Source organism: Solanum pennellii, chromosome 7, assembly GCF_001406875.1.
Source record: "Solanum pennellii chromosome 7, SPENNV200".
Taxonomy (NCBI): domain Eukaryota; kingdom Viridiplantae; phylum Streptophyta; class Magnoliopsida; order Solanales; family Solanaceae; genus Solanum; species Solanum pennellii.
In genome coordinates, this window is record NC_028643.1 from 77616411 (window position 1) to 77641601 (window position 25191).

The 25191-nt window shown below is 31.3% G+C and overlaps 4 protein-coding genes across 4 annotated transcripts in view; 2 read left to right on the plus strand and 2 right to left on the minus strand.

Annotated features, from left to right (window-relative positions):
* Positions 1-2993: 2993 nt before the first annotated feature.
* Positions 2994-7446, plus strand: LOC107025902 (glucose-6-phosphate/phosphate translocator 1, chloroplastic). The gene is made up of 5 exons (XM_015226683.1): positions 2994-3945; positions 4854-5079; positions 5675-5897; positions 6391-6604; positions 7136-7446. Exons 1-5 carry the CDS (start codon positions 3430-3432, stop codon positions 7145-7147), a joined length of 1191 nt encoding a protein of 396 aa, XP_015082169.1. The 5' UTR covers positions 2994-3429; the 3' UTR covers positions 7148-7446.
* A 131-nt stretch (positions 7447-7577) lies between these two features.
* Positions 7578-11159, minus strand: LOC107025901 (tryptophan synthase beta chain 1-like). The gene is made up of 5 exons (XM_015226682.2): positions 10822-11159; positions 9464-9820; positions 8273-8715; positions 8023-8117; positions 7578-7937 (listed from the first exon to the last, which is right to left on the minus strand). Exons 1-5 carry the CDS (start codon positions 11119-11121, stop codon positions 7762-7764), a joined length of 1371 nt encoding a protein of 456 aa, XP_015082168.1. The 5' UTR covers positions 11122-11159; the 3' UTR covers positions 7578-7761.
* Positions 11160-11843: 684 nt separating this feature from the next.
* On the minus strand, positions 11844-15900 carry LOC107024309 (septum-promoting GTP-binding protein 1-like). Its single transcript, XM_015225269.2, has 6 exons — positions 15328-15900; positions 14264-14384; positions 14021-14117; positions 13876-13915; positions 12921-13004; positions 11844-12217 (listed from the first exon to the last, which is right to left on the minus strand). The coding sequence occupies exons 1-6, from the start codon at positions 15688-15690 to the stop codon at positions 12053-12055; spliced, it is 870 nt and encodes a 289-aa protein (XP_015080755.1). The 5' UTR covers positions 15691-15900; the 3' UTR covers positions 11844-12052.
* An 8260-nt stretch (positions 15901-24160) lies between these two features.
* LOC107026243 overlaps positions 24161-25191 on the plus strand; it is a 5118-nt gene continuing 4087 nt past the window's right edge. Inside the window, exons 1-2 of the mRNA XM_015227147.2 lie at positions 24161-24306; positions 24376-24527. Of these exons, the coding sequence (XP_015082633.1) occupies positions 24384-24527 (144 nt within the window). The 5' untranslated portion in view covers positions 24161-24306; positions 24376-24383. The remainder of the gene's footprint in view (positions 24307-24375; positions 24528-25191) is intronic.

Here is a 25191-nt window from a genome sequence, read left to right on the forward strand (position 1 = left end):
TAAATGTTGTTGTGAAGGGTTGTTATTATACCCTTTGGATAAAAATGTCTTTTTATTCCAATAAAAAGCCAATTATAAGACTTTGTTTTGTCCCCATAGAGAAAAACCAGACAAGAGGCAGAGAACAACTGCAAAAAATTCTCAGATATTAAATGACATAGCATTTAAAATAATCTAACAAGAATATGCCAATTCAGAGAACTTTTTATATAAAAATAATAATAATGTAGGTCAAACTTTAGCACTTGATATTGTAATATATTTGTGTTTCTTTATGTCCTTATCAAACAGCAATTACAATGCACTGAATCCAGTACTGCTTTTTTATTATTATGTATGCTCATTATAAAAAGAATTAAGACTATTTTAATTGATACATTAGACTAATAATTATAATTATAATTATAATAATAATGTGTAATGATGCAATGTCTTAATTAAATATACTCAACTAAACACATGGTGTGCCCCTTACTCTTCAAGAATTGAGACTTGTGGGTTAGTTTTGACAGTGAGGGGTCATCTTTGTCAAAGGCCCACTTAAAAGCACTGGTATTAAATATATATTTAGAAGGGTATCGATATCGTCATTTAATTTGTATGTCTAAAATTACATATGATTGAAAAAGATTATTAGTCTCGAAGACTTTATAATCTAAAGTGTAGTACTTTTTTTTTTTAAGTGGTAATGAAATTTACTTGTTTGTGATGAAAGCTACGTTAACATTTTTATGAAGTGAATAACTTCTGATCAATAAGACAATATAAATATTTAACGAAATGGATTGCTAATTTTGAAAAAACAAGATTAAAGAAAACTTGAGTATTGAGTCATAATAATTGGTTGACTACTCGAGTTGTTCTGAAGTGTAAGTGAGTCATCGTTTACCCATCAAGGGATGAGCTAAGAATTTTTTCTTGAGCATTGCACAACCAACTTAGAACGTATACAAAACAAGAGAAATTTGATTATTTAATTAAATTAAGATATTTTTTTCGTAAATCACACAGTAATATTTCTTTAAAATTATTATAGGCAAAAAGAATAATTTTGACGATCTTAATGTAGCTAGATGCCTCATCATCTAATTAGCCACACACAATAAATATAAACATTTCTAAGTGAAGGACAATTTCCCAAGTCCTTACAAATAATTAATGAGTTGTTTGATGAAATATTATCTTTTATCACAATCATATATTAAAATAATCAATACCCAAATATCTTACAAATAATTGTTGGGGATATCTAAGGTATTAACTTTTCCGTACATATTAAACATTGTTAAAAAAATAATTATTAGAAGATTTCATATTTATTAATACCATATTAAAAGTCAATAGCATGTTAGGTGCTCAATTATTTATTACAAAAATATGTTAAATCTTCTCTCTTAAGGTATACTTAATGACACAAAATAAAAAATTAAAATGTTATCTAAACTTTAGTTGGGAGAATTTATTTATTTTCACGAGTTATACCATAATTGAATATAGCAAATATAAATGACATCAAGTGGCTACTAGTAGAACTCTTCTTTAAAAACATTTTAAAATTTTAAAAAAATATCAAATTTTATATCTTTAATAAAGATTCTAAAATCAACTATTGTGATTTCACTTTGAATATATAACAATATACTCATGCTTCTGTTAGTTTAGTGAGGTTTTTGAATTGTTTAATCTAATTAATTCGAATTTGTGTCGGATAAATCACTTATAACTCGTTTAAACAAGCTTTTGAAAGAAAAAAAAATACTTTTTTTTAAAAAAAAATATGTTTAATCAAATTTTAATGAGAAAAGTAACAACAATTACTTTTCAGAAGCCAAAGAAAATAACTTTTCTTTTAGAATATTTTTCAATATAAATCGAATTTAAAAGTTTGATCAACCATCGAAAAAAAAATCTTTGATAAAAATGAAAGGGTCACAATCTACCTACTAATGTTGTCACAATTTGGTCTGGTCAATACTCAACACCCATTGAATGAAAAAATTGATCGCACCAAACACCATTTTATTTTTATTTTATGAGATAAAAAAAAATATTTTTAGATTGTGGTACATTTTAAGAAGGTTGAAAATCAATTTAATGAAATAATTTACTTTACACCTCAAGTAACAATTCTTTTTATTTATTTCTTAAATTTCATGCTTAGTCTAACACCGTCACATGTAATTGGAACGGAGGTATAGTAGGATTTTTTTTTATTTGATCAAGCCTGATTGATAGAGTTAAGGAAATAATATATAAACATACGCTTTAATTTAATCTCAACAGATATTTATGCCTTTCAAGGTTGGATGTACACAACTAGATACTTAAATTTGTATCAAATCGAACAAATAAACACACAGGTCCTACGTAACATGTGCCACGTAGGATGTAAATTGGTCGCGTAGGACGCCACACATATGTTTATTTATTTAATTTTATACAAATTTAAGTATCTATTTGTACATATCCAAAATTGAAAAACAGAAATACAAATTAAATCTAAGTTAAATAGTACATTTATCTATTATGCCTAAAGTTAACTATTAACAGAGATATATAAAATTAATCAATAAATACACAATCTAGAGCAATGTTAAACAGTTTTTTTTTAAAAAAAAAAAAAAGAAGAAAAGATAAATATATCTTGAACTATCGTGAATGGTATGCAGATACCCTCCGTCCTACTTTTAGGACATTGGTGCCCCTATCGTCCAAAAACTAGAGCATATATACCCTTCAATCTAACGAAATACTAAATACGAACACGTGACACAATCTTATCTGTCAGTCTGTCGGCAAATAAGATTATGACACGTATACATCCGTTAGTATAAAAGATATATATATGTTTTAATTTTTGAACGACAGAAACACTAATATCTCAAAAGCAGGACGAAGAATATTCTCATACCATTTACGATAGTTTAAAAATATATTCATTTTTTTTTCTTTAATAAAAAACCATGATATTCTAATTGAAATATCATCATAGGGCAGGCGTTATAATAGAGGAACCAAAATAAAAAAGACTCCACCTTCCATCAAACTCTATTAGCCACCCTAGTTTTTTTCTGCTATTTCAACATACACTTTCTTCCATAAATTCTTGTTTGTATACATAAAAAAACTTGTTTTGTGGATCATCACATCACATGGTTGATCTTGTTTTACACTGAGATTTCAATATTTTTTCTGTGTTTATCACACAAGTAGATCTCCTTCTCACTTACACAGAGTGCACATGGTTTTTCAGGCTCTTTCTACGTAGACGGAGCCGTGAAGAGAAACCTTTTTTTTTTCAAGTTTTCTGTAAAAATCTTGATCTGGGGTTTTGGGGTTTTTGTGTTTTTGATCTTATAATAAAAAAGTTTTAATTTTTAGTCAAAACCCATCTGAATTTTCGCTTGCCAGCTCAAAGGATTTTGAACCATGATGTCTACAGTGAAGCAAGCAGCTTTTACAATCAATGGGTGTGATTTCATTCGGTCAAAGTCTCAATCTTTGGCTTCTACACGCCGTATCTCTCTACTTCCGCCATTACCGGCGATGAAGTCTCGCCGGAGCTCCGGTGTATCGGTGTCAAAGCCTGTTTTTGTTTCTTCTGTTGAGAGTTTTGGGGGTTTGAAGAGATCTAATGAGAAAACTGATAGTGGTTTGGTTAAGTGTAAGGCTTATGAAGCGGATCGGGCTGAGCCGATGGAAGGACCTGAATCGAAAGCGGAGTTGGCAAGGAAGATGAAGATCGGTGTTTATTTTGCTACTTGGTGGTTTTTGAATGTGATTTTTAATATTTATAATAAGAAAGTGTTGAATGCTTTTCCATTTCCTTGGTTAACATCAACTTTGTCACTTGCTGCTGGTTCACTTATTATGTTGATTTCTTGGACTCTTAGAATTGCAGAAGCTCCTAAAACTGATCTTGAATTCTGGAAAACTCTCTTACCGGTAAGGAAAATTGAGTTTTTAGGATACCCAATTGATTAAAGATGACAACTTTTTGCATTTTTTCTTGCTTTGATGATGTTTGTGGGCATAATTTTGATGTTTTATGCTTGTAATTAGGTTGGTTTTGGTTCTTGTGATCTGTTCTGTAGTGTTTGGTTCTCTAGGGATCTAGTCTATGGTTGTTGTGATATTGAAATTTTTACCTGCTATAGATCTTGGGTTTAGTTTTTTAGGGGTTCTGAGATATATTTACCAACATAGTACCTAAATTTGATTTTGATTTTGATTTTGATTTTGATTTTGTTTGGATTTAATGTTGAGAGAAATGTTTTCTGGGTCTGGTGACAGAGAACACAAAACAACAAAAGGTGTTGGTTTTGAAGTACACAACAATTGTTTTATGAAAACAAAGTTTTGTTTTTTTGTGGATGAAAGCCATAAGAGACCTTCAATCCTAAGTGATTAAGTTTCTCCTTCGTTTCTGTGGACATGCACACAGACTAGCTTGGATACTGTCATTGTCTGAGAAAAGTTTTGTATTTTTGCAGATGAAAACTTTAAGACCTTCAATGCTAAGTGATTTGTTTTTTACTTTGTTTCGGTGGTCAGAGTTATTTGATACATGTGTTAGTGTGAGGTAACACGTAGATGTGCACACAGACTAGATTGGATATCATTATCTAAAAAAAGTTTGTATTTTTTATGGATGGAAACTATAAGAGACCTTCATGTTTAGTGATTTCTTTTCTTCGGTTTTGTGGTCAAAGTTATTTGATACATGTACTAGTGTGAATAGCACGTAGACGTGCACAGTCTAGCTTGGAACTATAATTATCTGAAAAGTGTTGTTTTTTAGTGCTGAACAGAGTCTTAATCACTCATTGTTTTCTTCCTGTTTTGTATTCTAGGTTGCCATTGCACATACAATTGGGCATGTGGCAGCTACAGTGAGCATGTCAAAGGTGGCAGTTTCATTCACTCACATCATCAAGAGTGGTGAACCTGCTTTTAGTGTTTTGGTTTCAAGGTTCCTCTTGGGAGAGTCATTCCCTACCGCCGTTTACTTATCTCTTATCCCCATCATCGGTGGTTGTGGTCTTTCTGCGCTTACAGAGTTGAACTTCAACTGGATTGGTAATTAGTTAACTTTAACTAGTTGTTAAGACTTAAAGTTCCCCCATTATTTGTGTTGATTCTCTTGCCTGCCGCATGGTAAACCATTTTTAAATGTCATTATACTTCTATACACAGAATTCTGTGGAAATTTGATGGCAAATCATTGGTAGCATATGAGGATAATACTCCTAGCTGTAATATTAGGCTGTACACGATATGATATGTTCTTTTTTCAAATTTTCCATGAAAATAAAACATCTTTTGGTAACCAAATATCACAATTTGACTTATTCATGGAACACATATTCCAGGAAATGACCCTTTCTGAGGGTAATTTGGGCTTCTCGAGTTTGGTAATTCTTCAGTTAATGGAAGGATTGTTATGTGATGCATTCAATCACTTGATATTTCTTAGAGACCTTCCATATGAATGAAATTGTATCTGAGTTTTTACTAGGATGACCTGTTTTTTTTTTGTTTAATCAGGGGGTAGTGGCATTGACATGTAGTGATGTCTTTGACAATTAAGTTGGTCTTGAGTGTTGAGCACAACTTTGCTTATGAATTTGTGTGCTGATGATTTTATCTGGTTTTGTTGGTTTGTCCACGTTAGGTTTCTCGGGTGCTATGATCTCGAATGTGGCATTTGTCTTCAGAAATATATTCTCCAAGAAGGGTATGAAGGGGAAGTCTGTTAGTGGGATGAACTACTATGCTTGCTTGTCTATGCTGTCTTTGTTGATTCTCACACCATTTGCCATTGCTGTTGAGGGACCACAAATGTGGGCTCTAGGATTTGAAAAGGCTGTCTCTCAAATCGGTCCCCAGATCGTCTGGTAATCACATGACTGCCATCCTATCTGTTTTTTACATTTTGTGTCATCAGTACTTTGCCGTAAATGGCTCCGGTCAAATAATACCCCCTCCCTTACGCTTCATGTGGCAAGGTTCAGAGTATGAGGGTTGAAGTATTCAATTATTTAAGCTTTTGGAAATAAAATTTACATATTTGGAAACTACATAAAAAAATACTTTTATATGTCATAATAGGTGATAAATCAAAATATTTAAGAAAGGTGTGGTCATGGAAGAACCTATTTAATTCCACAAATACTAATGTTGTCACTTAAATTGGAACAAAGAGTGTACTACATTAGTAATTTTAATCATTTTAGAGATTTATATGTCAATCGAAAATGTAGAGAACTTTTAGTGCTAGAGATTTTACTACTCCTAGAACAATTTAACACACTAGTTGTGTAAAGATTAACTGATATGTGAGCGAGTGAAATTGGTATTAAGAATGTGGTGAATGTTTATTGATAACAGGTGGATGGCGGCCCAGAGTGTATTTTATCACCTCTACAATCAAGTTTCGTACATGTCTTTGGATGAGATCTCTCCTTTGACGTTTAGTATTGGAAACACCATGAAACGTATATCAGTAATTGTCTCTTCCATCATCATCTTCCGTACACCCGTCCAGCCAGTCAACGCTCTTGGAGCTGCCATTGCAATTCTTGGAACTTTCTTGTACTCACAGGTGATGATTTCATTTTTTGCCTTTTTGTATCAGTTCTGATATTGATTGTTCTTTCCTTGATATAAACTTCTAAAGTCTTTAGCTTTTTTTTTCCACTTGAAGGACAAGCAAAACTAGTTTTCTCTGTAACTTTTGTCATTATAAACACGAAAATGAGAGATAGCTACTTTCCCTTCCTTTGCACAACAATCTTCACTGGGATCTTTTTAGTTCCTCTCTCTGTATGTGTGTGCGCGTCTTTTCTTCTCTTTTTCTTTTTGGTTAGCACGTCATAATCGTACTATTTGTTATTCGAAACTTAGACCAGACCGCCTTTTTTTCTCACAGAAGAGTGGTAATTTAAGAGATCAAAGTTACTATTATCGAAAAAAATACTTCAGTGCCAAGCGTGATGGAGATTATCATCAAAATATTGGAATGAAATGTTACCAACTAGCTTGGGAGTTGGGATTGAGTTTTTCTTTTTTTTTTTTGTTTATCATTTTCATTGCTACTCTCTACTAAACCTAAAACTCTTTGAATGTTATGCAGGCAAAACAATGAAGAGTGGAATTTGCATACCGCGTTAGGGATAAAAGACGTTGAAGAGAACCTTGAGGTGTTGCGAATAACGTCTCTCAGGATCCTCACAGTCTACCCTTACTTTGGGTTTAGTATGAAACTTATGAGTATGTAGATAGCAATAATGGGTTAAAATTAACTCAAATCCTATAGAGTTACTAAGGCTGGTTTCCCTGTTTTGTTATTATTATTCGTAGAGACATCAACAAGTGTACTAATAAACTGAATACTTGGTTGAGAGTGGTATAAATTAGTTCATTGAAACACATTTGGTTTATAAACCTCCCAGAATTTGGCTCAAATATACAGCATGATTGCTGCCTAAACTAGCGATACATGTTTGACATTGATCGATCAGAGGACCGATTAAAGTGAAATTATGCTCATGAACTTATAGAACAAAACAGGGACGTAAAGTATACACGGACCTTCTAACGATCAAAAGAACTGGGTTCTGGGTTCATGAATCAACAGCTCTAACAAGACATCTTTATTTAACTTACAAAATTCGTTTCTGCTATAAAACAGAAAATGCTCTCTTAAGTTACCTTTAAAGTACAGATAACTCTTTGGGACAAGTGTTACGACCTTTTCCATCAAACCTTCAAATATTTAATAGCAGTCTGAACATCTTTATCGCCTCTACCGCTGCAGTTAAGCACGACCTTAGTTCCATTTGCTAGAGTTGGACACAGCTTCTCTAAGTAGGCGAGAGCATGAGATGTTTCCAGAGCGGGGATGATACCCTCTAACCGAGATAACCTTTTGAAGGCTGCAAACACGAGGCATTATGTGAAACACGACTGCAAAAGTGTACGTAAAGTTTAGAACAAAGAACAAGTGAAATCATTCATCACCTTCCAAAGCCTCCTCATCTGTGATGCTATAATATTCTGCTCTGCCGAGATCTTTCAAAAAGCTGTGTTCTGGCCCAACTCCAGGATAATCCAATCTAATAAATCGTTTTGGGGAATAAAACTAGTTAAGAGATGCAATGTTTGATTTGACCAAATACACTTTATTTCAGTAGCGTCAAGTGTGTGCATAGGATTTTGTAATAGCGAGCAAAATGAGTACATTAGTTACAAGCAAGGTTCAAGTTATTACCCGGCACTGATAGAATGAGGCTCAACTATCTGCCCATCTTCGTCTTGCAGTAGATAACTCATAGCTCCATGCAGTACTCCTACCTCACCCTTTGTCAAAGTGGCGGCATGTTTACCACTATCTAGACCAAAACCTGCTGCTTCAACCCCAATCAACCTCACATCTTTGTCATCAACAAACTCATGAAAGAGTCCCATAGCATTTGAACCTCCACCAACACATGCAACAAGCACATCTGGTTTCCCGCCCCACTTTTCCAATGATTGCTTCCTTGTTTCTTTACCAATCACTGCATGGAACTCCCTAACCATCATGGGGTAAGGGTGTGGTCCTGCAACAGATCCAAGTATGTAGTGAGTTGTTTCAACATTTGTAACCCAATCCCTTATAGCTTCTGAAGTGGCATCCTTGAGTGTAGCAGTTCCAGAGTGGACTGCTCTAACCTGCAATGTTAATTTTGGGAGATGTAATTAAATATAGTGATTCAAATGCAATAGAAAGATCTCTTACAAAGTATAAGATAAAATTATGTAATTTATCCCAAGAATAAGAGGGGAAAAGGAAGAAGCTTAACCATTTACCGGGACATATATAACAGAAGAAAGGCGATGGTTCAGTGAACCACGGTCCTCAAGCCCTAAATAGAATTCTAAATGGTCTTCAGATCAAAATAGAGGCACGGTAATATTTTCAAAAAAAGAGATGAATATAGAGGCAGTGTAGGTAATGCAAAACAAGAAAATCTTCTCACTTTGCAAATATTTGACTGATTCATGGATTTTAATAAGATTGTCCCTCCCCATCTGTATACATCTTATCCTACTCCCTTAGTTCATGGATATCATTATTCATATCACATTCTGTTCTCCCCATTTACCAATATTTTGCACTCAACCTTTTGTTCATGTACCTATGGACCACACTTACTAATCATTCCTGCAATTGAGAATTTATGAATATGCGAAAACACAGTACATTTACAGTGAAATTCATCTGCGGAACGTAGGGAAGAAGAAACCACAGGATTTTACTGAACAAGTTAGTGTCATTGCAGATAACCAAGTCAATTATTAGAAGGTGCAGAAATCTTAGTGAAACCATAAAGTTAATCAGTGGATATTTAATTAATTTTCAATCTCTTGTCGAGTAAGCTATGATCAGAGTGGTCAATTTATACTGTATGATACAGACCTCAGCTCCAAGCAGTCGCATTCTGAAGACATTCAATGCTTGCCTCTCCATATCTTGAGCACCCATATAAATAACACAGTCCAAACCAAACCGAGCACAAACAGTTGCAGTGGCAACACCATGCTGACCGGCCCCTGTCTCGGCAATAATGCGTTTCTTTCCCAAGCGCTTGGCAAGCAAAGCTTGCGCAACAGCATTATTGATTTTGTGGGCACCCGTGTGGTTTAAATCTTCTCTCTTCAGGTAGATCATTGGCCCTTCACCATCTGGACGTTTATAATGCTCAGTAAGTCGCTCAGCAAAATAAAGAGGGCTCTCTCTGCCAACATAATCTCTTAATATCCCATCTAGTTCCTTCTGCAGTCAGCATAAATGGTGTACAAACAAGTTAAAAGTTTTATAGCGGTTAACAATTCTTCACAATGCCATACAATTGAAAATAATCAATCCATCAGCGATGCCTCAATTCCATAACAGTTTTGCAATCCGGCTTCTGAATCATCTATATCCCTTTCTATCTATTCAAGTCCATTTCATTCAAAAGACAACATAATTTCACGTATTATTAAGATTAGGAGTTTGTTAAGGGAATTTATTTTTGATAAGATAACATAATTTTATTGATGTTGCGGTCAGCATTATTTACACGTGATATACCAAAAATCAGAGACCAAGCAGGGTATTATGAGCATAAAGCTCAGAAGTCATAATTACAGCTCTTTATATTGGAAAAAAAAACTTGAATTGAGATAAATTTCCAATAAAATTATAGCTCCTGCAGTTTCCTAAGAAATTATGCTCAAAGAAGATACTATCATTTACTTAAAACACGCACGCGCACACAAAGAATTTGCAGTTTAAGCTAACCTACTCAGTTATTTCAGCATGTTAACAAACACAGACTACGAATATCATAAGATACTAGTCAACTAGTTTCATCATTTCATGATTGAATAACAAAAGAAGTTCTTATTTGTTAATTTCACTCTTCATATTTCGAAGGCTAAAAGTAAAGCCTGCGGTAATGTCCAATCAATCAGATCCAGTCTTATTACAGAATGCTGAATGCACGTCAAAAAACAACAATATCAACTAATCTCAAATCCTTAAGTTAGCAAAAACGGTTTCTGGATTTGAAGTTTACGAGTTCCTATAACAATTTCAAGTTGATATACAACAATAAATGCATTCACAATGAAATATTAAGAAATCTTCTTAATATATGTGCTAGTTCCTCCAATGTAGTTTAGCTAAACTATATATATATATATATATCCTTCACAATTCATATATCCATTTTATTCAAATAATTGAAATGAAACAAAATCACCAATCGGAGAATGCAGTAAATCAAACACCTGAAAGTCCTGGTCTGTAGCGAGCGAATTGAAGGCGGTTTCTAGCTCATCGAGAGCGTGCATTAGAGTTTCCGGTACATACTTACCACCGAACTTTCCAAACCGACCAAACGAATCGGGTCGTTGAACGGCGGTGGCATCCATTGATTTTCCGGTGAGGACACAAGCTATGGCAGTTGGTTTAGTGGATAATGACGTAATTTTGATGAATTTGAAGGGTATTTGCGATTGAGATAAGGAGGAGAAACGGTGAGGCTTCGGTAGCGGTGGAGCTATTTTGCTCGGTGAGGAGAAGGCCATGTTTGGATGATTTGGTGAAAATTAAGCAAATCTAGAATCTTTGTTTTTTTATGACAGCTCTATAAAAGGTCAGTGGGACCCAACTAAAATGACGTGGCTGATTTTGCGGGATGGACGTTCGATTATTCGATTTGATTCTTTTATATAAACATAAAAAAAATGGGAGAAAGGACAAATATACTTTCGAACAATCGTTAAACGGTATGCAGTTATTTTTGGAACATTGGTGCCCCTGCCGTCCAAAAGTATATATACCTTTTATACCAACAGACATACACGTGTCATAATCTTATTCACCGATCGATATTTATTAAATATTGGATCGACGGATCAGATTGCACCACATGTCTCTATTTAGTCTTCCGTAAGAGTGAAAGACATGTATACTTTAGTTTTCAGATGGAAAGAACACCAATGTTTCAAAAGTATGACAAAGAGTATCATATCATTTACGATAGTTCAATGATATTTGTCATTTTCCCTAAAAATTTATTTCGAGAAAAAAGTCAAATAGTTATAATGAATTGATGTTATAAAGTGGTCCGACTGTCTTTTTTTTTCTTTGTTAAATATGTTATATATTTGAATGAGGATATCTAACTTAAATTAGAACAAAATTTATTCGACAATCATCAAATTTGTTAATCTTATATAGAAGGCAAGATAATCTCGATAACCTGATTTTGAACCAAACGACCTTGAAAAAAATTGTTTGTTCACCATTCTGAAATCTCACTAAACTTTTCTTCATATATTCTACTAAGTATTACCAAATACAAGAGCCCTTAACAAGGAAAGGTAAAACATCGAGACTTTATCATCAATCTTGATTCCGCTACGTCTCAATAACAAAGGTGAAAAGGAAATGGAAATATTACATGTTAATGAATTCACTACTCCCCCTTTTATATACAACATAATGTAAGAAGAACTAGAAGTCAATAATTGGTTCACCAATAGTAAGATTCCTCTTGACAGACCAAGGCAAGTTAAAGAGCTTTGCCATTATGAACTTAAAGATCTTATTCACATTGATGTTATGTGTTGAACTTGAGAAAAAAAGTGTTGCTTTCATTGCCTTTGCATATGTCCTTGCCTGCAAAACACCAATGTGCCACATACTTATTATATCAGTACAATACGAGATGACGGAATGCAATGGAATGAGTCAGTACTCGGTATGTTCAGAACAAGTGTTGTCTTATTATACGTATACATAGTTCGAGCTGAAATGATGATTCTAATATCGTTATATCTTACCTACTGCTTTTGGTTTGTTGGGGGGTGGGTGGACTCTGTGGTAGGGGACTGGAAGATGACAATAACTAACCCAAAAGACTCGTTCCTTTCATCTTCTTTAGTATTTATAACCAAAACTATATTTTTCATATTCTTTTGAAAACGAAGTTTGAAACTAAAGCAGGAAAATTCGGTTGATAATGCAAATACCATCCCAATATATGTAGAAATAAACATTTGAGGAACTTGTTAGGATCACATCGCTTTCCTACTTGCACAAAGTAAACGTGTACAAACATGACGAAAAATGGTGTTTGATGATATGACTAGGAATTTACCACGATTGAGATGATTACATATATTAATTGATCACGATTAGTGATAAAAGGTTCTTTGAACCAAGGGTAAGGTTTGCGTACATTCTACCCTCCCGAACCCCACTTTGTTGGACTGCACTGTGTATGTTAGTTGTTGTTGATTAGTGATAAAAGGCTTAAAATGCCATTTAGAAGAAGGAATGAAGGAACCATTTAAGTAAATTACGTTGATCAGAATTGTACCTGTGTCACCACAGACCATTGAATGTCTGGTGGAAGCTGAACAAAATCATCAAATTTGGTCCCAATTAGTATTGGAATAGCAGTCTGCAATTGTCAATTATAGAAGAAAAGGATCAGACTTCATTAGCTTCGCTAACAATGTTTTAAATTCTATAGATCATATATTATAAATGTTAAATCCATCCATCATTATCAAGAACAGTATTCAACTGTGTAATCTTTACCAAAATACATATCAAATTAGTTTTCATTGGTAAAGAACAAGAGAACTTAGTGGTGATGATCATCATGTTTGTTATTCAATTGTTTTTTTTTTTGGATAGCCGTGGTGTACGGACCAACTTGGGGACACCTCAACTAAATTCATAGGTACATACTACCTCCCTCCGGTACAACTACAAGGTAACTCTGTTTGCCAAAGTTCGGACACAGAGAGGAAATCACCTAGTGTTTGAACCCGAAACCTCATGGTTCTCAACCTCTTCATTGACCTCTAGACCGCACCTTTGAACATCGTTGTTCAATTCATTCTTCTTGAAAGTTGAAGCTAATCAAGTTTTGCTAATAACGACGTATTATGGTCATTAAGCTTCAATCATTAAAATCTAAATGAACCAACTTATAAAGTTATCATCTTCAAGAACAAAAAGTAACTAAAGTACTACTTTACTTATTGCCATCTGCTACTTTTTATTCAAAAGAGTGAAAGCAGTTCCAACTACTGTCATTAATCAATTCCTTTCAAAACTTTATTTCAGTATATCAATAAAGTCTCAACCACTATAGTTATTTTGTTGTTCGTACTACTTTTTCTTTTATTTGGTGAAATGAATTGCTAAGTCACATCCAATTTTTTTCTTTGTTAGTAATAAGTAAAGATGATTCTTGGTTTTAAAGTTTACTCCTTTTTTCAAGAAAACAACATCAAGGTGAAAGAGAAGTTGAAGTTTCTCACCTGATTCCATTTTCTTGCTTCAGTATACCAACTTATCACACTGCAATTACAAAAAAAAACAAAAGGAAAGCTTTTAATAACGGAGTTCAACTTTTATGCACATAAGAAATACGAATAGATCTTCTTTTCTTGACAAGTTACATACTTGTTCAATGTACTCCGGCTAGTGAGATCGAACATAAAGAGAATGGCAACAGAATCTTTACAAGCAATTGGAATCTGATCAAATGAGCTATGATCACCTATAAACCAAAAGTTCAAAAATTTCAGAACCGAATTAGTCGTTGCATTAATCAAGCTATAGTAACTACCTTAAAAGTGACGAATTTGGCCTAAACAAGTAAACATAATTAGCTTTCCAGATTAAGGAAGAAATTAATGAACTTACCTCCTACATCCCATATTCTAAATGCAATTCGTGCACCTCGTACAACTAATGTTTTATCCATTAAATTCAATCCCTTCATCTGCAAGCACCTCTTTTCTTGTTCATCACCTACATACTTAATCTGGAAAACAAAAATTTAAAAAGTTACCAACGGTGTTGAAGAAAAACTGTTTCTTTGTTTAAGCATAAGAAGTTAACATTCTAACTCGGCAATCAAGGGAGTGAACTCGTGATCAATAGTGGAAAAAGGCCAATCGGGCGTGTTTGGTGGGGTGAAAAATACTTTCAATTTTCCCATGTTCGATTAAACAAATTACTTAAAAATGAGGAAAATGATTTCTTGTGTGTTCCCCCATACCCCACCCCATCCCACCCCTTGATCATCCAAACCCTGCCACCTCTCAACCCCACCCCTAGATCATCCGAATCCCGGGCGCCACCTCCCAACCCCACCCTAGATTATCCAAACCCCAGATGCCACCTCCCAACCCCACCCCTAGATCATCCAAACCCTGGGTGCCACCTCCCAACCCCACCCCTAGATCATCCAAACCCGACACCTCCCAACCCTACCCCTTGATCATCAAAATCCCTGCCATCCCCACTCCCCACCACATTCCACCCTGTATATTTTGCTAAATAACATATAACTGCTCTTGGGGTGATATTTTTTTTTCCGCTTACTTGCTAAACACTAGAAAACATTTTCCTTGTACCAAACACATTAGAACACATATTTCACTAGAAAAAAGAAAATCATTCAAATCTTGGTGAACAGTATTGTTGCTCGGACTCTTCAAAAACATTATCGAGATCCGAAAAAAACATGCTTTTTGGAGGATCCAATATAGGTACGTCAACATTTTTGGAAGACCGGACCAACCCAGGCTCATCATCTACTCTATAGTACTCTATATGTTCCTAAATTGGCCCACACACCGGGACGGAGCTGGAGCTTAGCCTACAAAGGATTTTTTCTAGAATTCAGAACTCGTAAACTCAAAATCTTAAAACGTAACAAAGCAACATATTAAGCTAAACAGAGAAAATTATGTTAAACTTACCACAAAACTTGTTTTACCAATCTGACAATCACCCAAAATACTGATCTTTAAAGTAACTAAATCTGAATCACTATCATACTCACTACAAGTTGCAATTAAAGGATCATCTTCCCCACCACCTACCCCATACCCTTCAACTTCCTCCATAGCCACCGGAGACGATGAACTTCTTCGAGACAAACGCCGGTACCTCACCGGTTTCCGGCCAGTTGAACAAACAATAATCCTTTCCCAAATAAAACGAAAAAACTCCCTAAAGATTGAAACTTTATCAAATATCTTCCACCTAATCTTGACTTGAACTATTTTCCGGCAAAGATTAGTCATTTTTTCCGGTGAAAAATCATGGGTTTTCTGAGCCATGAGGAAAATACATAAAAACTGATTCTGGGTTCCACATTTTGACAGTCTTTTTGTAGTTGGAATTATCTGTTTGGAACAATTTGTGACTTTGTGAAGGCGACGACAAAGTGCTGACCGGTATATGTGTCTTTTTAGGAATGTGAAAAAGAGACAGTCCAATTTGCCGGCCGGCGTCCTGTTTTTGATGTAAACGTGGGTATATAGGTCAATAGTTAGGCACTTGCTACAATATATAGAGGTTATATGTAGGGGTAAAATGGTCATTTTCATTAAGGGTATTTTTGGAAATGTAAATTAGAAATTGGATTAGATGGGAGTGAAAAGAATAAAAAATTGTTGAGTTCGATTCGAGGTTTGAGTATGAAAAATATCATATTAGCGAGTTTTTTTCCAATGTCTTTAGTATGAGTTTATATTTAATCGAACAAAAAAGAAATCAGAATAATCGAGTCGACTCAAGATTTGAGTATAAAAATATCATACTGATAGATTTTTTTTTTCTTATAGTCGGATAGATAAAAAGAAAAGTGAAAAGAAAAACAGAGTGGGAGAAAATAAGTATATGATGAGGTTAAGAATTGATATATAACTTGACTTCTTACTTTTTAGGATAGTTCTATTAATAGCGATTTAATTTGTTTATGTATTATTTATCGATAAATTTATACATTATATTTAATAGTATTTAGATAAGAGGTAAGTTATTTATAAATAATATTACTATGATGTTTGGATTATAGTTTATATGAGAATTTATGTATGACTTTATGCCGACTATAAAATATATAACTTATAGCCATATAATTGATACTTATTCAACTAATACATATATCATTCAACTAGTTGCCAAATAACCCTTTGAAAACATAATAAAAAACACTTAGAATGTTTTACATTTCATTTCAGTTTTATCGGATGTCTCGAAGGGACAAATATCTTATATTTCGAATTCTAAGAATGATGAACATTTTTACTAGAAATTACTTAATTTATAAGATGTTTTTTGTTAAAAATTGATATCTAATTTATTCAGATTTTTCAATTATTTCATTCATTGGTAGATCAAAACTTTTATCGAGACTTACAAAATTATTTCTATCCTAGACGAAACCATTCATTAGTGAACTCCCATTGAATTTTTGGAAATGTAGATTATAAATTGGATTGGATGGGGTGGAAAGAAGAATATAGAATTATTGAGTTCGATTCGAGGTTTGAGTATAAAAAATTATCATATTTGCAAGTACTTTTAGTATGAATTCAGACGAATCAAACAGAAAAAGAATTTAAATTATCAAATCATTCAAAATTTAAGTATGAAATAGATTATATTAGCAAATATTTTAATTTTTAATTAGACAAATAAGGAAGCGAAAAGTGAAATTAGAAATAGAGAGGGAGAAAACATGTATCTAATGAGTAAGGTAGATTAGGAATTTGGACATAATTTAACTTCTTACTTCTTATGGTTCGTTTGGTAGATAGCGAAGTAATTTTATTTATATATTAATTTTTTATAAATTAATATAGTATATATAATAATATTTAATTTAAAAACAAATTATTTATATATAATATTTAATTTTATAATTTAAATCTTAATATTTAAATCATTTTATTCACCGCTAAATCATGTCTTTCATGGAAGCTTACCAAATTATTTTCTATCTTAAGATGAAAATATAAAATTATTTAACTCAAGAGAATAAATTAATGAGAAAGAGTCAAGATTTGATTGGTGGATACAGATCATAGGATATTTTAAAATTTAACATGCTAATAAAAGAATAAAGTTTAAACAATAAAAAGCTGCAAAAATAGCATAAGAATGACTCATACTTTTGTGCTTTTCCACAAAAGAATTTTATTTAGAATTAATAAAGTTAATTTGTGCTCTACTTTTTCCCCAGCTAATCAGGTCCATAACTTTTTTTTAAGTACTTTCACTGGTGTGAATCTTGTTTTATACTTTAACAACAAATTTAAGTTTTGGATATTCACAAAGTGAGCATATTATACTTTTTACATTTCAATTTATTCCTATTACATTTTTTTTTTTGAAAAATAAATAAGTATCCTCTTGATCTATGCTTGAAATTTCACAGACATATTTATACTATACTAAGATCCTATTATCCCTGAACTTATTCTATTAATAATTTGCTATCTCTGTTCAGCCTACGTGGCACTAGTTTGAAAAAAAATGTCAACACATGTTGGACCCACAAGATAGTGTCACGTACTACGAAAAGGGGTAGAAAATTATTTTTAAAATAATTTCAGGGATAATAGGACCTTCGTGTAGTATAAGTGTGTCTCTGGGATTTCGAGTATAGGTTGAGGGGGTACTTGTACATTATCCCTTTTTTTTTAGTTTTTTTTTTATAATATATTAATTTCAGTATCTCATATAACATGTTTCAGATTATTCACGTACACTACAAAAATAGTTTGAATTACATGGGAATTTTCCAAAAAAATTAGTATGAAAATCCGTAGAAAATTCTTCATGCGAATTTTCATACTAATTCCCAGATTAAATCCCATATAATTCACACTTTTCTTATATTGGTATTGATTGAAACTTCTTTAAAACTTGTTCTTTAATTTGAAATTTTCTTCAATCTATATTATTGTTGTTATCAAATCATCTACTCATATATATTTATTTAAACTTTTTTTTTTCATCTTGTGTTTGATGTCAATGTTGGAGCCTAACTAAGTTTGAATTCACATCGAAAAGTTTTATGTTGAGGATAAAGTGTTCTCTAACAAAGACGACTTCATACCCCAAAAAACATAAAGTCTAAACTTCTGATCAAAGATGAAGGAGTACACAAGACAAATGGACTCGTGTCCTAATTATTTGATAAATTGAAGTAATTATTTGTCTTTCAAACTTTTAACTATGATTTAAAATCAATACCTATATTTGAGTGTTATAGATTAACGGCAAGAACGGAGCGAATATTAGGTATGAAGAGTGAAATTCTGAATTCATAAACTTAATTTTGCCCTAGTCTTTTTCCTAACGACGAAAATAATTAAAATGTATTATAGAAAAAAAAACTTATTCCTTTTCAAAAAAAAATTGTAATGAACTTTTCTATTTTCTCTTAAAATTTAGAATTATTGTATTGTAATTATAAAATTCTAGAAGGCAACACTAATTAGCTGATTAAACAGACAATTGTAGAAGTCAAATGTCTTTATCAACTTTGTAATGAATATAAAACAAGACACAAAGTAATTACGTGAGATTCCTCAATCAATCATTAAATAAAAATATAAAAAACTAAAATATAAAATTGACTTTAGTTCATAAGTATTCTAATTATATAAAGAAAAATATTTCATGCATATATTATTTTATAATATAATGAATAAAATTTAGGTAGAAGGCGTGACCATGAAGAATCCAACATGCCACATATCACTAATTATGTGGATAAAATTAAAACTGAAAACGACCTTCTAGCTAATTAAATTATTAATTATTTCATTTACCTAAAATAAAAAGATTAATGATTTGTTAAGAATTTTTTATTTTTTGGTCATGTTTGCTACTTTCATTAATTCATTTAGGGTAATAGGCATATTCAAACTCCCAAAATGGACTTATAAATTATCACCTAACTTTAGATATTATAATAAAGTCATTGTGTTAGTTGCAATGTTTGGAACTTGAAGAAAAATGAAAAGTTAAGTATAGTGGTACCTAACTTAGAAGAATGATTTTTATCAACTATAAATAGATGTTTATTATTAAAAGATTGTTGTTATAGCTCGATACTTAATATTTGATAATATGAAATTAATAAAATACTCGATAGAATAGTTACTGTGTATTCAAAAATTCTAATCAAGTATGAGTGATTACATGTTATTTTAAATTTTTTTTATCTCAATGCTTCTTAAAAAATCTCAAATATATGTCTAAAAAGTGTAAGAACAAATTCTTGTATTCAAACAAATCGTTTGGTGTTTTCTTTATCTTGGTAGATATTTTGGTAATATATAGCTAACACAATTTCATTGCTCCTAATATATAATAATAGTTTAAATTAGATTTTTATATATTATATTCTATTTTTCTTGTAGTCTTTCAATCAAAGAAATTATTAGGCAACATTAGTTGATAAATGAAATTAATGTAGAACAAACACGTGTATACAAAACAAACAAAAATAAATAAAAATTTAGGTCACATACACAATCTCATCAATGGGGCTAGCCCCAATAGATATGTTTTGTAAATTTGATTGATACATCTACTTCTACTATTAATATATAAGTCGTGATAATTACACATCTCGCGATCTAACATGTCTGTATTAATTGTGTAGTTTTACATGACATTTAATAGTTTTTGTTAATAAAAATAGGATTGTCGCACCAAGATTGAGGGCCTAAAGTCAAACGATAAAGAGGTGCCCTAATGTTTTTTTAATTTTTTTTTCAAAATAATAATAATCATGTACGATATATATATTTATTTAAAATCTATTTTTTTTTTTTGCCTTTTTAAATATGTAGTCATTAATTATTGTTTTCTAATTAATTTATTTTTGTAATCCTTTTCAATTGATATATAGCTAATACATTCGGTCTGACATTGTTGATTAACTCTTCATATTTTACACGTGCTATATAAATTGAGATAATATAAGTAACATATATTATTTGAAAACTACGTTGTGAATCTTATAAGCCACAACTTATAGTATCTAAAAACATATCAAAAATTGATCAACTCTCAAAATTTCACAAGTGTCACATATAATTGGGATATGAATAAAAAAGGGAGTGTTTGGTATGAAGCAAAAAAAAAAAAAAACATTATGTTAAGAGAATTTATATATTTTCTAGTAAACTAATATGAATTTCCCAAGATATAATATTTTATGATATTATACGGAAAAGAAATTTTGGCCAGAAAATTTGGACAGAATAATAAAATAACATATTTTACACTATATTATTTCATCTTTTTGAATATTTAATCCTTTTAACTTCACTATCTTTTAATAATAAAATGGAAAAAAATTAATTTAATTAAAATATAAAAAAGATATTATAATTTATGACGATTTAGCATTACCTGATATTAGATATTGAAAAACATGACGTAATATTTATGTTGGACCGTACATCTTTAAAAATTTCAAAATTGTATGCATAAATCGTGTTTATTAAAACGTTTTATGCTTTACTTAAGAATTTTTGCTACATTTCCTTATTTTACCTCTAAATTGCATTAATTGAATTTAAAAAGTAGCATATATTATACATTATTATACAAAAACTTTATTTTATTGCATATTTCGCCATTTTATTAATTTATTCTCACGTAAATACACATACATTTAATAATTTTACTATGCCAAGTTTAATAAACAATGTAGATATAGAGATTGTTTTGTTCTTATCACCATTTTTCTTATAATTTTGCATCTAATATATATATATATTTTTTGTGCAGAGGATCCATCGGAAACGGTTTCTATTTCAAAAAGGTTGGGACAAGGATTTTATATATTCTACCCTGCTCAAACCATATTTGTTAAATTACAATTGATATGTTATTAATTGTTGTTATTATTTAGTTTATATACTTCTTAATATATACAATTACAAAGATTATTTTGTTTCTTGCTATTTTGTTATTTATTTTCTTATAATCCTATGTTGGATGATTCCCTTTTGAGTTGAGAATCCTTCAGAAACAACTTCTCTACTTCGTTAAGATAGAAATAATATTTGTGTACATCTTGAATCTATGGGGTGTAATCTTGACCAAAAAAAAGAAATAGTCAAAAGAATTTATACGTAATATTAGCACGATAGGGTAAAGTGTTCGCGTCGAGCTTCGTATCGTTTTATATTGTTATGACAGATAAAGTAGATACTTATTTATTTATTTTTTGCGTATTGCGGTCCTACATTTTATAAGTACTAACATAAGTATATATCATTCCTATGGATATAAAAATGATGTAGTAATTAACTAATTTATTAAAGGTCTTATAATCACATTATTATGAATTTCAACCAGCAAAAAAACAATCAGATGTAAATATTCTATGCTTTGCTTGCAAAAGGCATTTCAATTTACTATGGTTAAATAAAAAAAAAAAACATCATAATGTATTAGTCCACGTTGGGTTTGTTAAGGTAGTTATACAATTAGTTAATTAATTTAATTTCTGAATTATAAACTGCCTTTAGGTGAAATAGCTTTTTCACTTTTATAAATTATTATATGATAAATTAATCAAAATAATAATAACTTCTACACTCAATTGTTGCATTCTTGTTTGATGAGATAGTGATTGCTCAATTTTTTAAAGTTGGTGTTAGATAAAATTAAAAGCAAAAAAATGGAATAAGAGATAAATTAAACAACGTATGAACCAAATATGGATATTATTATTTTTTAATTTTTTTTTAATGGTTGGTGAAGAATATAACAATAACTATATTAATGGGGTTTGCATATTGAATATTGATAAATCACCTTTCTATGCATAATTTAGCGGAGCTAGAATTAAGCCAAGATACGAGTTCAACTAAATTTAATAACTTTGACTCAAATTCATTACCCTTGGTCAAATACGAGTTTGACATATATAGTTTAATAGTTTTGATCCAAATTCATCACTTTTCCATGTGTAATTGCTAAAAGATCAGACACGAATTCGATCACATCCAATAACTTTTAATATTTATATTAATAAATTCACATAAATATATATAAAAATTAAACACAAGACTATGAGTCATGACATAGATGACTTTTTAAATGTCTTATTTTAGTTTGGTTTTGAGATAAAGATGCAACAACCATAGAATATCTTTTTCATTTTAATTAACAACTTCTAATAATAATAAATAAAAGATATTTACGTCAAGTCAATATCGTCATATATTTAAATTTATAATTAATTTTATGTTATTAAATCACGTAATAAATGAAAATTATATTGACTTGATACAAACGCAATGCGGTATAAAAGCTCATAATATATAAGCATATTTTTCATTAATACAAATAAAATAAAATTGAGCCACTCCGTGAAGCCTTATTTTGAAGCTTTATGAGTTTACCTAAACGTAGATTAATCTTTAATTTTACTTACAAAATGCATTGATTTTACTAATATTTACCATTTAATAACTAAATTTTAATTGTGAGGATATATACCATCTAATCATCATATTTTTCATATCAATCTTTATTTATACATATAAAAATAATTTTCAAAATTTGTGATTAAGGAGATAATGAGAGTAACATATATTATTTGAAAATTATGTTATGAATATTATAAATCGCAACTTACAAAATTTAAAAAACATATCAAAAATTCATCAACTCTCGAAATTTTACAAGTATCACATGTAAATTGGAATAGGAAATAACAAAAAATGTGTTTGGTATGAAGCCGAAAAAACATGGGGAGTGCATATTGGTAATATCACCTTTCTAGGCATAATTTAGGCGGAGCTGAGATTAAGGTAAGTTCGATCAAATTTAATAATTTGATTCAAATTCATCACCCTTCCCATGCGTTATATCATGACGAAACTAAAATTAAAGCCAAATACGAGTTCAACCAAATTTAATAGTTTTGATTCAGATTCATCATCTTACCATGCGTAACTGCTAGAAGGTCAGATATGAATTTAATCAAATTCAATAACTTTTAGTATTTACATTAATAAATTCATTAAACGTATATAAATATTAAATTAAGAACCCAAATTATTAATACTTGATATTACTATTTTAAAATTTGGAATTTAAAAAATTCAAATTCCGACTCTATTTATTGTGTTCAATTATATGCAAACACGTAAGAAACACGAGACTCATAGGTGACTTTTTACATGTCTTATTTTAGTTTGGTTTTGAGATAAAAATGTGACAACCATAGATTATCTTTACATTTTAACTAACAACTTCTTATAATAATAATAAATAAAAGCTCATAATATACATGTATATTTTTCACCACTTTGATAGTAAAACACTCTATATCAAAAGTAATTTTATTCCCTAACATTTAAATTTGAAATTACTTCAATCTTTTATCTTCCTAAATCCTAATTATTCGAATTTCTTATACACTCAGTAAAGGTTAATAAAAATAAATAAATTTGGAGCCACCCCATCAAGCCTTATGTTAAAGTTTGATGAATTTATCTCAGCGTAGATTGATCTTTGATTTTATGAATTGATTTTTTTAATTTTTACCTTTTAATAACTAAACTTACGCCTTTTCCACCGAAGCATACAATCTTTAGAAATTAAAGTCAAATAAAATATAACTTGAAAAATGTCATAATACGAAAAACATATACTTATATTACGTAAATTTTTTTTTTCTTAACGAGGAACATAAGTTAAAGACCCTTTAAAAATGGTTATAAACGAAACTATGGATCGGCCCAATGAATATGATTTTTATGCTTTGGCCCATTTAGCCCATCATATCCATCAAATTTCCTTAGCCCATTTGTCAGGCGAATTCAACCCGGAAACCAATTGCTCCGCCGCTCGGAGCACACTAGTCGCCGGTCGACGATCGCCGCCCGTCGCCCGCCGCCGCCGCCGTAAGTATTTATACTGTCTACTTAGTTTCTGAATTTATGATGTCTTATCGTAGTTTTTCTCTGTTACAGCTGAAATTATGGGCTCAGAGATGGAGATAGTTGAGCAAAGGCTAAACACTTTTGTAAGTCAGCTGCAGACAGAGTTCGCCATTCTCGATCGTCTCGTTTACAAAAATAAAAACCAGCATAGAAGATGCTCATATTTTCAGTACCTCTTAAAGGTTGTATTTTTAACAATATTTTTTCATATATGCATGTTTAATGAGCTTATTCTAGTAGTTTCTTGTCCTATGATTTCTGTTATTATTCGTTGTTTCATGTTCTTAGGTTACACATTATTTAGCTACTGCTATTGTTCCTTGTCTTTACTTTTGTTTGGTATGTGTTTTTTGAACCAAGGGTATTTTAGAAACAACCTCTTTGCTTTGTGTTCTTTGAGTATGTTTCTGCCCTAATCTAAGAAAGAGTATAGTGCTTGTTTTGATAAGAGTATTGCATACTATCTGCTGGAATGTTTTGAACGTCTTTCTTATGCAACTATGGGAATTTCTTCTAGTGCGCTACTATCTTTTACTACAGCTCATGGCTGTCCTTGAACTGGCCAAAAAGCTTTCTATTTGAATGGAATTCCACAATTTCATAAGATTCGATCTAGAATAATTATACTTTGGTTAATTGGTTAGGTGTCGATAGCAGCAGAACCTTTGCTTTGGTCTATACTATGCATAGGGGTACCTATGGCATTACTGGGTATGTTGTTGTTGTAATGGGCTTTGCTTTGTTTTAAACACAAAGAACTGTCATAGAAGATGTTCCTTTTTCCAATACCCCTCAAAGGTTGTTACCAAGGTTATTCATATATGTATAATCTGCATTGGGGGGGGG

Bases quoted from the DNA above. Each gene is read 5' to 3' on its own strand.
- LOC107025901 (XM_015226682.2), bottom strand. From the start codon at position 11,121: ATGGCCTTCTCCTCACCGAGCAAAATAGCTCCACCGCTACCGAAGCCT. The intron at 8,716-9,463 runs GTCTGTATCATA...TTAACATTGCAG, and splicing joins TGCGACTGCTTGGAGCTGAG to GTTAGAGCAGTCCACTCTGG. The intron at 8,118-8,272 runs GTAATAACTTGA...ACGATTTATTAG, and splicing joins CCTCATTCTATCAGTGCCGG to ATTGGATTATCCTGGAGTTG.
- LOC107024309 (XM_015225269.2), bottom strand. From the start codon at position 15,690: ATGGCTCAGAAAACCCATGATTTTTCACCGGAAAAAATGACTAATCTT. The intron at 14,118-14,263 runs GTAAGTTCATTA...TTTGGTTTATAG, and splicing joins TAGAATATGGGATGTAGGAG to GTGATCATAGCTCATTTGAT. The intron at 13,916-14,020 runs GTATGTAACTTG...TTGTAATTGCAG, and splicing joins AGCCGGAGTACATTGAACAA to TGTGATAAGTTGGTATACTG.
- LOC107025902 (XM_015226683.1), top strand. From the start codon at position 3,430: ATGATGTCTACAGTGAAGCAAGCAGCTTTTACAATCAATGGGTGTGAT. The intron at 3,946-4,853 runs GTAAGGAAAATT...TTTGTATTCTAG, and splicing joins TCTGGAAAACTCTCTTACCG to GTTGCCATTGCACATACAAT. The intron at 5,080-5,674 runs GTAATTAGTTAA...TGTCCACGTTAG, and splicing joins GTTGAACTTCAACTGGATTG to GTTTCTCGGGTGCTATGATC.